Below are 13,094 nucleotides of genomic sequence, written 5' to 3'. Positions count from 1 at the left end.
TAGGTATGCCTCTATCCAGTTCACTAGCTGATTGTTGCCGACGGTAAAGGACAGTTTTATAAGCAGATTTTTATGTGATATTCTATCGAAAGCTTTCCGGAAATCGATAAAGATTATATCGATTTGTCCCCTTCCATCAATACATTCACCAATCTCATGTATAAGCTCAGTCAGAATTCCGGATGTTGAGTAGCCTCGTCAAAAACCGTGCTGATTGGTCCCCAGAATGCCGTTTTTCTCTACAAATTTCATCAAGTGGTTGGTCAAAATATGCTCCAGCGTTTTGCAACATGTACTGGTCAGGGAAATTAGTCGGTAACTCGTGACATCATCTTTGGGACCTTGTTTATGAATTGGTATAACCTTAGTCCATTTCCAGTCATTAGGTACTTGACCAGATTCAAGGGATTTTGTGAAAACATCTACGAGGTGAGAAGCCAAGATATTTGTTTAACAAACTCCTCTCATTTACACTGGGTATCTTTAATCCAACATGTTGACCCTACACACTTCAATACCACTTGCTCCTGAGGTCGTTCCAACCTCGTATCTTTCCTGCATGACTTCCAGCCATACAGTGCGTCGTTTATCTCAGCTCATCAGAAACCAATTTCCCATTGTTTCTTTCATTCTTGTCCTCAGCGACCAAGTCTCGTAGCATTTCCCTAATTTTCTGAACGCGCTTAGATGAATCCTCTGTAATTTTAAAATGCATGCCTTTAAGTTTAGAGCATTGAGTAAGTTCTTCAATTTATTCCTATAGTTTGGCACCCTCAAGATGACTGGACAAGTTCTGCAAGAAAGGTTCCCGCTTAATCTGGGAATTCTTTCCGTGGAAGCTACCTTGACGTTTAGAGTAGCGCTAAAGATTTCATCGCTTAAATTTCTCAATGGAGCTTATTTCTTTTCACATTCATCTGAAAATCCTCTAAAGATAATGTTAACTCATCGTAAAAGATTATCCGGACCATCCACAGGTTTAAGTAGACCAGACGTTTTATGACAGCGCCTGGCAACAATAGCTTCAATACCTTCGATCTTGTTTCGAGTTGCTTCAATGCTTCGACTTTAGTTTTAATATCAAGAAGTCAGTTTCTCATAGCAAGTGTCATTGAATCAAAAGGTTCTTGTCTGCATTGAAATGATGTAAGTTTTGATAGGGTATGCTTGCGAATCCTGTGAAATTAGTTGTACATATTTTCCTTTTTTTGGTCTTGCATTCTCCTCCACCAAGCCAGACAGACCTAGCAACAGCAGCCCACAGTAGAAAAACAGTCGCATGTTCGATTAAGGATAGCTCGCGTTTGCAGCGACACAATGAGACGTAGGCAATGACTATAGAAGCCATATCTTCGGTCACTAACCGGAAGGAACAGCACCGCGTCAAACGACATCGTCTAGGTAGCGTCGATTTGTTCAATGATGAAATGAACGGCGGCGCAACGACGACAGCGCAAGAAAAGGACAACACATGCGCGCACTACCAACAGTTGATTACACCGAAAGGGCGCGCATTTGCAATACACAGCTCAAGCTGTGACAGTATACACAGCTCAAGCATGTCACAGAGCTCATTATCGACCCAGGCAGTGACAGGATAACAGCACGAAAGGAGGCAGTACATGTGCAATCGCATACCCTATCCTGTCCCCTGCGCACGAAGTACAGCGGCTCGAGTGGTACGTGCCTTTATAGAAAACTTTCAAGGTAGCAAATATCACTTTTTCGAAGGACTACAGAGATGTCAATAACACATGTACTTCCCTTGATTTTAATCAAAAAGGTCTCAAGTGCTTCACGCGCCACCTGATCGCGACTCCTGCCTAGGACCCTAATACTGCTAAGCTCTGGCTCACACTTGTATTCTTTACAGTGGGGTGGCAAATTCGACCCCGCTCCGTTTCCTAGCGATTTCGCGTTCTCCCGCCATGTCAGTGACCTATCTGGACCCGTTCATTTCATCGAGCACCAAGTTGCCCCACAGGTCTGTATTTTCTGTTCAATGATTTTGAGCATGCCGATTTAGGCATACCAAATCCAACAGGGGGGCCGCGTTTTGATGTTGCCTGAGAAAGAAGCATTCTTTATTCTTTAAGCAAACAGTTGCTTTTCTCACGTTGTGTGTTGGAGCTGTGGCTTCCGCCTCTTAGATCCTTTTTTGCTTTTTAGTGTACGTAAAAGGCCGGCGCAAACAGGTGGTCCAATGTGCTCTTGCGGCGTACCTGCATGAGGGGGCGTTCTTTTTTTACCAGTGGAAGCCAAGTCCAGCGGCTGTGAAGCCAGCGTAGTCTCCTGAAGAATGCGGCTATGCTGCAGAGTAACCTCGCGGTGCCGCAGGTCGACGAAATGTTCGAGAGCCTGCTGGGCGCCGAAAGGTGCTTGCTCAACCCTGTGCCCTGGCATGTGCTGCTGCCCCTGGACCTGGCTCCGGTGACCGCGTACACGTCTTCGGCCATGAGCCTGACGGGCGTACTAGACTCGGCCGGGTTCCTGGAGTCGCTGCCTCCCTTGTTCCACCGGTGCCTCCTTTGGACGCTGCTGGGCCAGCGGCTGGAAGGTGAGCGGCGCAGTAGCGTCGCCGCAAGGCTGCTGCGCTCCTGCGAAGACTGAATAGTGAAAGGAGCACGGAAGGACCCTTAATGGCGGCGGCTACGTTTGGCACCTGTACTTCACCATGCATCAGCACCGTCTTCCACTGAATTGACGAAGTGCCGGACACATTTTAGAATGCAGGACGTGCGACAGACAAAAGCGTCAGGGGAGTCTAGTGCAGTTTGCTTTCCATCTCCTCGTCTTTCTTGTTTGGTGCTTTCTGTAGACAGCAGCTTTCATTATTGCATATTGAGGCCGTGGCGACGTGGGAAGCTTCAACTCTTCAACGTCAAAACATGTCACTTCTCCCTCTGGCTGATGCACCGCAGATGATGAAGAACGAACTGATATGCGGTGTTTAGACCGCGACGGTTCGAAGAAACCGCGGCGGTGTTTCATACAACTCAGCCTCTGCGTGAGGGCCGGGCAGTGCCCTTCTCCCACAGTAGTCTCTCGTGCTGACGAGTCTTCTCATCGCCTCAACTGCCGCACTGGGCTTTTGGCAGGGTCCACATGAGCGTGACACCAAGCTGCTCCCTGGGGTCACCCACCAAGAGATTCGTGTTCTTATCCTTTGTGGAATCCCAGCCAGGACAACGGAAAGGCTGCTATATTTTGCACACGCAAACGAGATGAGTATCTTCCTCCAGCGTTGCCCACTCTTCAGTGGCTTTTTCCGATGACACCACCGAACGTCCTCATGAACTATTTCTTGTATTGATACCATACCGCTCGATAATAACTGCTGTTGTTGCACGTCCTTGTTATGCGCCGAATTATCGTTAAACCAGGTTCCCTTTCTACTGCTACTTAAAAAGTGATTAGATGCGTCTGCAAATTTAATTGCTGCTTTGACAAGCCCCACTCCAACAACATTCGGAATTGTCGATTTTACAGAGCCATCTGTTGTAGCGAAGTTCCCTCTTCGGGCGACCCCCGTCAATATCCGACGTCCGCGGTCCCTGCTTGTCCGGTGCATGTAGCCCGTGTCTCGCCCTTCCATCGTTGTCATCACTTGACACGTGGCGTAACCAAACAACGCAGCCAAACTCGCGGAAACGCCTTATAATGGCCCTGAACTGACGGTAACTAACAAAAGTATAACAGTCATCAACTTGCCCGATTCAGAATTCTGATATCAACGAAACACCCTGAAATGACTGGATGACGTGGCATACTGCGCGCTTGCGCTATAACAGCGGCCACATTTTTGATAAAGCCGTCAGCTGCGGACTAGGAAAAGGCTGCCAAGCCTCTCTTGAACCAATGACTTGTGCTTTTATGTTTTGTGTGATCTGTATTTGTATGGGGCGAGGAGCTTGCCGCTTTTGAGTGCTGTATGAATCGTGCATTGCACAACCATGCTCTTGTGCTCGCACAGTTGCTTGGAAAGCGCCCACTGCCCAACGCGTATTGAACTGCTCCACAGATGTGGGAGAGGACAGCGCAGAGGTAGTGCCGACAGCTGCCGCGACAGCGGGCGCCGGCGACACGTGGGAGGACCCGGTCTTCAGGGCCACCTCGTTTGACTCCGTCGCATGGTCGGATTCGGACGACCCTCTTGAGGACGGGGCAGGGAAGCATCAACCCGAGATGGTGCTACCCGCCACCAGTCGCCAGGCCACGTCACAGGTGAGGGCCCGCTCATGCGGCCACTGGGCGCAGACTATGGAGAAGAAAAATTGGTAATTCTTTACTATGCCGCGTAAATCGCAAAGCTCAGTGAAAGTCTAACTCAATCTCGCCATTCGTTATTAACTATAAGGCACAGCGCCCCCTATTCTCGCCACTCATACGATACCATTTCCCCCTCATCTCCGTGCCTGTAGCAGTGCTTCACCTTCTCGCCATAGTCAGCCTTCTAACGATCGCCTATCCAGGCAATCCATGCCATGCGTTTTAAAGCTGTGAGGAAGCCTACATCCGCAGTGCTGCACGGTGCTAGGCTCTCCTCCCTCTTCCCTTTGCTGGATCCCCATCTTGGCTACTACTATGACTCATCGCATCTGCCGTACAGCCGAAGCGCGAGAGCTATGAGGTATGGCACATACCCCACCACCCTCGCTCTCCGACTCCACGATGTCCGCATGCCAAGCGCGCTCTGATGCGATCACTCATAGCGCCATCCAGCGTCAAGGTGTTAAAGCCGTACTACAGCAGCGCCGCTGAAGTGCGCCGCGCATACCAGTGCGGGCCGACACGCATGTGGCTGCGCTGTGCAAAGAGCCCCTATAATGTTCCACGTACAGCTTTGGCTGAAACAAGTCGACACCAGTGATCATGAGCACGCTCGAAGTGTTAACTGCCTGTGAAAGCGAAAGCATGAGGCATTCTGCACTCTCTCACCAATCTCGGGGCACGGTTTGAATTTTGAACACACGTGCTAAAGGAGGTAATGTTCCCTCCAAACGTGCCTCGATGCCAGCGCAATCATTTCCACTCAGAGTTAGGACAACTGCGTGCTCTACTACGACAGCCGCCATTGTCTTGAGGCTGATTGAGGGAGAGTTTTTGGCTGCCAGCGCATTCGCACTGAATGCAAAAGGCGCCTATATTCGCTGAAAAATGATTGGAGTGTAACGCAGGTGCGTTTTTTTTTTCGGACCGCAAACTAGAAATACTCCTACGAAGTGCTCTGAATATCGGGCATTAAATTGAGTGTTTTTGAGGCCTGGTTTAATACATTTGTTCGCAAGGCGTTCATGTTTGTGACCTCACTTGGAAGCCCTGAGTATTACTTTTTTTTATGCGGAACACCGTAATGGAAAGCAGTAATGGCTGCCGAGGACCAGAATGGATACCGAGATTTCTTGCGGGCAGCATTGGAATATTTATATTCATAACTTCAGTGACGATGGTTGTGAGGCGTGAAGCGGCTGTTTGCATCTAGCAAACCGAACACTGGTGACCAGTCAAAAGATTCGAGGTGATTATAATTTTCGCAACAGTCGCCTTGAGAAAATATGTGCTAATTGCACATGCCAAACCCGTTGTTGCATTGGAGGATTGGTGCACTCTTCAATTCTGTCCATGTGGAGAGAGAGAGAGAAAGCACTTTATTTGCACCCGTCAGAGAGCATGGGTGATCGGGTAAGACGCAGGTCCCCCTTTCTCCATCTGCCTCCCCCCTAGACGTCAGCCGGAATCAGTTGACTTCCGGCGGCGGCTTGGGCTTGACCGATGACTTGTTTTTGGACTTGTTCTTCCTGGCTATGGAGGGAGGATTCCCATGACTCTTTGTTTCCATGTAGACCATTTAGCGCTGGGCATGTCCACAGCATGTGATTTAGGGTCGCTATGCCTTCACAGTTTTTGCATTTTGAAGAGTGCACCTCAGGATGCCATTTGTGTAGGATATCCGGGTTTTGGAACGTACCCATCTGCAGTTTTCGCCAGATTACTTCTTCCTTCTCTGTGAGAGATGTATGGGGGGAGGCACGGTTCTCTTCCCCATTCTGTAGTGTCCTAGAATTTCACTGTATGTGGTTAAGTCTCGTTTTTTGGACAGGGAGTAGTCTGCCTGCGCTGGGGCCTGGTGTGTGAGTCCTCGGGCGACCTCGTTGGCGATCTCGTTCCATGTGAGTCCACTATGAGCGGGTGCCCATATTATGATAACTAGGTCGTTAGGTACGTTCTCCTTGCCTGCTTGCCGAATTTTTCCGGCCTCTTTGAACACTTGACGGTTGTCATAGGCTTTGATTGCTGTTTTAGAATCGGTGATGATTATTCTAGTTGATGGGTTTGTGATTGCCAGGGCAATCGCCGCCATCTCTGCCTCCCCTGGTGAAGAGTGTCTTCCGCTACAGCTCGAGATTAGCTCGCCTTTGTCGCTCGCTACTACTGCAGCCTAATGCCCTTCTGGGTACTCTGCCGCATCGGTGTACACTACTTCTTGTTTTTGGAGGAGGGAGCTTTGGAGTCTTTGGACTCTGCTCCTCCTGCGTTACTCGTTGTGTCTGGGGTGCATGTTTCTTGGGATGAGGGGTATTTTTAATTTGTTGGCAATTTCTTTGGGGATGGTGGTTATCCCCTCTCGTGATGCTGGGTTTTGGTAGCTCAGTTTCCTAAGGATGAATCTGCCCGTTTTGCTGCCAGTTAGTCTGACATATTGTGCCGCGAGTTTAGCCTCGCACATTTCCTCTATGGTGTTCGACACTCCTAGGTTGAGGATCGTCTCTGTTCATGTGCACGCTGGTTAACCTAGGGCTGTTTTGACACCTTTCCTGATTAGAATGTCTACCCTGTCTCTCTCTGCTTTAGTTGTCTTTAAGTACGGGACAGCGTAGGTTATTCGGCTTATGATGAAAGAATAGACAAGCCTAAGTAGGTTCGCCTCCTTTATCCCCGCGTTTTTGTTTACTATCCTATTGGAAGCCTGCATGTTTTGTTGGTTGTGGCTTCTAGTCGATTTATTGTTTCGGTGTTTCTCCCATTTTGTTGTATCCACATACCCAGTATCCTGATCTTGTCCACCCTTCGGACCGGGGCGTTGTTGACCAGGAGCTGGATATTGACCTGCTACTTGCTCATGGTTCGCATCTTCGATTTTTACGGCGAGCGTTTTAGCCCTATGGGTCTGAGATAGCTTTCCGTTTCCCAGTTTGCCCTTTGTAGGGTGTCCTCTATTTGGCCACCGCTCCCCCCTCTGTCGACCTAAGGGGTGAGGTCACCAACGTAGAGTGTGGTAGAGGCCCTCTAGCTTTCTGAGTCGTTCTGTCAGCCCGATCATTGCAATGTTAAAAAGAACAGGGGAGAGCACCGATCCCTGCGGTGTTTCCTTGTTGCCTAGCTTAATGCTTTCTCTTATTGTTCCCCCAATTTCTATGTTCACCGTTCGGTCTGTGAGGAAGCTTTTGATATAGTTATGTAGCTTGCTTTCTATATTTAGGTGATTGAGGTGCGACAGGATGGCTTGGTGCTTGACGTTGTCAAACGCTTTGCTGACGTCCATCCCCACTATGACTCTCGAGTCGCCAGTCTTCCTTTCCAATCCAATGACGTCATTTGTGGAAAGTTGTTGTCTGAATCCAACCATGCTGTCTGTGTAGAGTTTCTTACTTTCCAACTATCCGTTGAGCCTATTCTGTATGACGTGCTCCATGAGTTTGCCTACACAGGAGATTAACGATATTGGCCTAGGGTTCCCAAGTTTGAGTTCTTTTCCTGCTTTGGGGATCAGGACTAGATTTGCTGTCTTCCACTCCCCGGGTATCTCCCCCCATTCCCAACATTTTTGAATGAATGCTCTTAGTTGCTGGAGGGAGTTGCCATCGAGGTTTCTAAGCATCTTATTGCTTATCCCATCTTGGCCAGCCGTGGTTTTTCCGCTGAGCTTGTTTAAGACAGCTTGGACCTCTCTTATTTTGATTGGTTTGTTTAGCTCCTCGTTGTTTTCGCCGCTATCGTCGGGCAATGTTTCAGTGTTTGTTTCCCCTATGTACCTCTCTTTTGTCTGGTTGATCATATCCTCCTCCGACCCCTAGCAATTGGGGGGGTTAGTCTGCATTTTCCCCTAGTCTCAGCTTTGGTGCTGCCTGGGTCCAGGAGGTGTCGCAATAGTTTCCAGGTTGTGACGGAGCTTAACTGGCCGTCTAGTTTATCGCAGATGTCGTTCCAGTGTTGTCTATTTAGTGTTTGGGCATGGCTCTCAATTTCCTTGTGGAGAGCTGCTATTCTCCTTCTCAGGTTACGGTTTCCCCTTTTTTTGGGCGAGCTCGGTTTCTGCCTCTTTTTTCTTTTGCCACTGTTGTCTCATGTAGCTATCAACGCAGTTTTGTTCCTCATCTAATTCCACTTCCTCCTCAGCCTCTTTGCACGCCGGCTTGATGCCATTGGCCCATTCAGCTATGTCGGTGATCTCCCCGCAACCCCCTCCGTTGGCGCGGAAGGACGCCATATGTGTCCATGTGGAAGTTTATGAGAATCAGATACATTACATTCCCAGCTATATTGGCAGGTTGTTTGAACTGTACAAGTAAAAGGAGGTAAAAAGCATTACGGCGTCAGCTTTGAAGTTAAATTATTCGAAAACTTAAGACCGAATTCATTGAACCGAATCAGATACTTTGAACACTGAAATCTTCTAATTAAAGCACGCGAAACTTAATCGCGTCTATATTATAACCTAGTCTTCCAATCTCCGCAATAAATTCGATACGTTGAATCATTGACCTTTCTACCGCCCCTTTCTCGCTTTCGTCCTCTTGAGAGCAAAAGGGCATGTGCTGCCCCAGTGCATTACTACTTAATATTCTTGTGGCCAGATTGGAAGGATGCCCTAAACTATGCATAAACGGATACGCACACAGCTGCGGCGTTGAGAGGAAAGCCAAGCGCGCCAAGACCCTTTCGGGCTTAAACGCTAACGTCGCTCCCGCGTTTCGATGGAGGTGAAACGAAAAAGGCGCCCGTGTGCTGTGCGATATCAGTGAACGTTAAAGATCCCCAAGGGGTAGAAATTGTTACGGAGGCTTCCACTCTGGCACCTCTTTCTTCCTTTCTTTTTTCACTTCCTACTTTATCCCTTCCCTTACGGCGTGGTTCGGGTGTCCACCGAGATAAGTGAGACAGTTACTGCGTGATTTCCTTTCCTAAAAAGCAATTTTTAAAGCTTTCCTATCCTTGCGCCCCCGATTTCGCTGTGTCTGCACGAATGACCTTGAACGGGGCAGATATGGCCTTCAAGTGGCTTTAATTATTAAAGAAACATAAGAAAATTGTGCTGCAGGTGGGAATCGAGCCCGGGCCTCCGGCATGCGAGACGGGGCAGAGGGGTACGCTTCCACTCCGCCACAATAGCTCTTTTTTTGTTTATTGCATGGAAGTACACCTGCCCTGACAAGCTTCAAGCCGGACTAAACCACGCCACATTCCGCAACCCGTCATACACTATCACGCCAGCATCCTTCTCTTACTTTACCTGTCCCCTGAGATATGTGAGACGGATAATGCGTGATTTCCTTTCCTCATAATAAATTTTTAAAGCTTTCCTACCCTTGCGCCGCCGATTTCGCTGTCTGCACAAATGACCTTGAACGGCGCAGATTTCACCTTGAAGCGGCCTCAATTAATAAACAGAAGAAAATTGTGCTGCAAATGGGAACCGAATCCGGGCCTCCGGCATGGTAGACGGGTACGCTTCCACTCCGCCGCAATTTTTTTTTTATTGATCCGCCACGATTTTTCCTTTCTGCCTTTATTGCATGGGAGTACACCTACCTTGACAAGCTTCAAGCCCGACTAAATCAGGCCGCATTCCGCAGCCCGTCATACACAATCACATCAGCATCCTGCTCTCACTTTGCCTGCACATCAACACTCCGGAAGACACGCGCATGCATCGAGTAAAGGCAGCCAGGCAGGCGGTCGATCCTGCGCAGCATATATGCCCCCCGCACCACAGCACACTTTTCTCTGAACAGACTTCGATGAACGTGGCGGCTCTGCGTGGCGATCTGTAGAGCGGCTCTTCCGCAGGTTAGACGGTCCCATGAGCACTAGAAGATCACATCGAACCTTAGATATTCCGTTGTAGGCAAAAATGTTATTATATAGGGCGAATCTCAATGTCCTTTTTGAGAGTTCGTTTAAGAAGGCCGCCCCCCACAGAAAAAAACAAACAATGATCAATAGTATGATCAATTGATCAAAGCAATCATCAATAGTTTCTGGCTGTTGGCACAGGCGACAGCTCACAGACCATGGCACAAAAGTCCCGTTTTGACGAAGCCACGTTTGAACAGGCAAGTTTGACGTGTGTAGCTTAAAAAGGAAGCATTTGCGACCGATTGCACTTACATCCATTGCACCCGCTTTAATACACAGTTGTCTAGAAACGAGAAGTAAGGGTGCTGATACAAAAGGTACATGGAAGTAACGTCTCAATTAGAACTTTTATGATCTTTCGTATTTCAAGAAAAACCGTACAGTAAGGAAATAAAATGTTGTGGCGACTTATTTGAGAAAATTTCACAAAGACTCCACACTTTTATGGCCAGTGGGCGCAAACACAACAGGCAAATAAGCACTTAGTCGTTTCTTCAACACACCAAGAAATAAGGGATAGTTTGTTTTAAAAAGAGAAGACCTTGAAACACGCTGATGAACAAACAAATGCTCCATCTGACTCCAGAGGAAGAAATAAATAGTCACAACGCATATGCTCCTCTTGAGAGCGCCACACAAAAGTTGAAAAAATTCTATGCTTTGCCTGTACTTTTTTTCCTTGCACAATGGAACACCTGCATCACATAGATAAGCTTCGAAACCAAGAAGGCATCGCAACTTGTACTCGTCAAAACAGAGGCAGCTTCGTGCCCATCCAAGCCTGGGTTTGTAGCATAACTAACGGGATCTGAGAATCCCAGTGAGGCCCACTATTACGATACTGATGCAAGGGAACCCCCACATACTTTAAATCTTCGGATTTTCTCCTGATGTTACCAAAAAGCTTGGTATTATACCCCAGTGACCTAACCAGAACTCCTGTGATTTATAAAGTTTAAGAGACGTACCCGAACTATCACAACACTGTTCAGCTATGCACAAAACCTCGAGCGCACTCTTTTTATCAGAACAGAAGAGGGAAATGTCATCAGCATAATAATAATAATAATATTAATAATAATAATAATAAATGGTTTTGGGGGGGAAGGAAATGGCGCAGTATCTGTCTCATATATCGTTGGACACCTGAACCGCGCCGCAAGGGAAGGGATAAACAGGGAGTGAAAGAAGAAAGGAAGGAAGGAAGAGGTGCCGTAGTGGAGGGCTACGGAATAATTTCGACCACCTGGGGATCTTTAACGTGCACTGTCATCGCACAGCACACGGGCGTCTTAGCGTTTTTCCTCCATAAAAACGCAGCCGCCGCGGTCGGGTTCGAACCCGGGAACTCCGGATCAGTAGTCGAGCGCCCTAACCACTGAGCCACCGCGGCGGGGATCAGCATAAGCCAAAATATTAATTTCACTTAGCGATTGTGTGAAGCCATGAACTGCTGCCTTCTTGATGATACTACGACATAGGGGCTCAAGCTATAACACGAATAACAGAGGCGATAGCGGGCAGCCCTGCTGAACAGATGTTTTAAGGAGAATAGGTTTGGCAAACTTTTCATTAACAATCAGTCTTGTCATGGCCGCATTATAACATAGTTCTATGCCTTTAAGCAAGACATCACCAATGTTTGCACTCTCTGATACAATAAAATAATCGTGACGCACCTTATCAAAAGGTTTTGCCAGATCAATCTTAACAGGAGCCTCTTGACTGACCTTCATTCACGTCGAAGAGTCGAACAGTCGTGGCTGACCCTCAGTGTCAGATGAGTTCCGCCTCGACTCTTCGACTCTACAAAGTCAATGAAGGCGCGTCTAGTGAATGAACAGATGTCTAAGAAACGTATCGCCGAGATATATACTGAGTAGGAGTATGCGAATATTCGAAATTTAGAATACGAATCGAATATGTTTCATATTGGGTTCATATTCGTCTTCGGGAAATTGATATTCGAGAATTTCCGAATATTCGAAAATTCCCGAATACCCGGCAATGATCGTATACCATGCGGAATTTCGTAAATTCGATTGTGGCAAAACCACAAAATCGGAAAAAATTGTCTGAATACAGAGTTTGAAGTTTCAGGAAAACAATTCAAAGGCCCTGTTCTCTTTCTTCTCCGTCGTTTTTCGCGTGGACCGATCGCATTGCAATGCCGCTAGGCTTCAACCCGTGCGAAATTTCGCTGGTGGGCTTTCGCACATACCACACGTGCTGCGATCAAGAGGGGGACAACCTAGCTGAGTTGAGTTGAGGTGTTGAATGCTACAGGTGGGGTTAGCCTTGCTTTATCTGCCGGCAAGTGCTTCACCGCAGCGTCCCTTCGATATTAACAATGCCGCATCTACCCCGCTAAGCGCACAGTCTCTTATAATAGCACACATTCTCTCCCGCAGTCACCATCTATGCACACAATCAATCCACACAGTTCACATCACAGTCCATTCCAGAAGTCACCATCTATGCAGATATTCAGTCACAGTAGATTATAGGCCATTGTAGTGCCACACTCCGTACACACATTCCCTCACAGTACAAAGTATTCCACTCCGGAAGACACCATCTATGCACACATTCAATCACAGTAGGCCATAGTCCGTTCCTGCTGTCACCATTTAAAAACAAGATCCGTGTTCTGCAGAAATGTTAAAAGAAGGCGTGCAGCCTGCCTTCTGCATGTCTGGTTTCCACTCGGGTAGACAATGTCCTGCACTGTGCTGTGACGGGTTCCTGTCTTCTTGAAAAAAAGCGAACATCACATGCCTTTCCGCGTTGTACTCTGGGCAGTACATAATATAATGTTTGATATCCCCGCACACACCACATAAAGAGCAGAGCGGAGACGATGCTATGCCGGTCTTATGCATCCATGCAGGAGTGCGAGCAGAGGCCGTGCGAATTCGATGTAGAAGGGTCGCCTGTGATCTTCTCAGTCCCTTGGT

The 13,094-nt window shown here is 47.8% G+C and overlaps 1 protein-coding gene across 1 annotated transcript in view; it reads left to right on the top strand.

Moving 5' to 3' along the window:
• Nucleotides 1-1,932: 1,932 nt before the first annotated feature.
• LOC144134595 (pecanex-like protein 4) overlaps nt 1,933-13,094 on the top strand; it is a 155,830-nt gene continuing 144,668 nt past the window's right edge. Inside the window, exons 1-2 of the mRNA XM_077667482.1 lie at nt 1,933-2,557; nt 4,022-4,224. Of these exons, the coding sequence (XP_077523608.1) occupies nt 2,308-2,557; nt 4,022-4,224 (453 nt within the window). The 5' untranslated portion in view covers nt 1,933-2,307. The remainder of the gene's footprint in view (nt 2,558-4,021; nt 4,225-13,094) is intronic.

The sequence above is a fragment of the Amblyomma americanum genome, chromosome 5 (assembly GCF_052857255.1).
Source record: "Amblyomma americanum isolate KBUSLIRL-KWMA chromosome 5, ASM5285725v1, whole genome shotgun sequence".
Lineage (NCBI taxonomy): Eukaryota > Metazoa > Arthropoda > Arachnida > Ixodida > Ixodidae > Amblyomma > Amblyomma americanum.
This window is presented reverse-complemented; position numbering and strand designations above follow the sequence as displayed.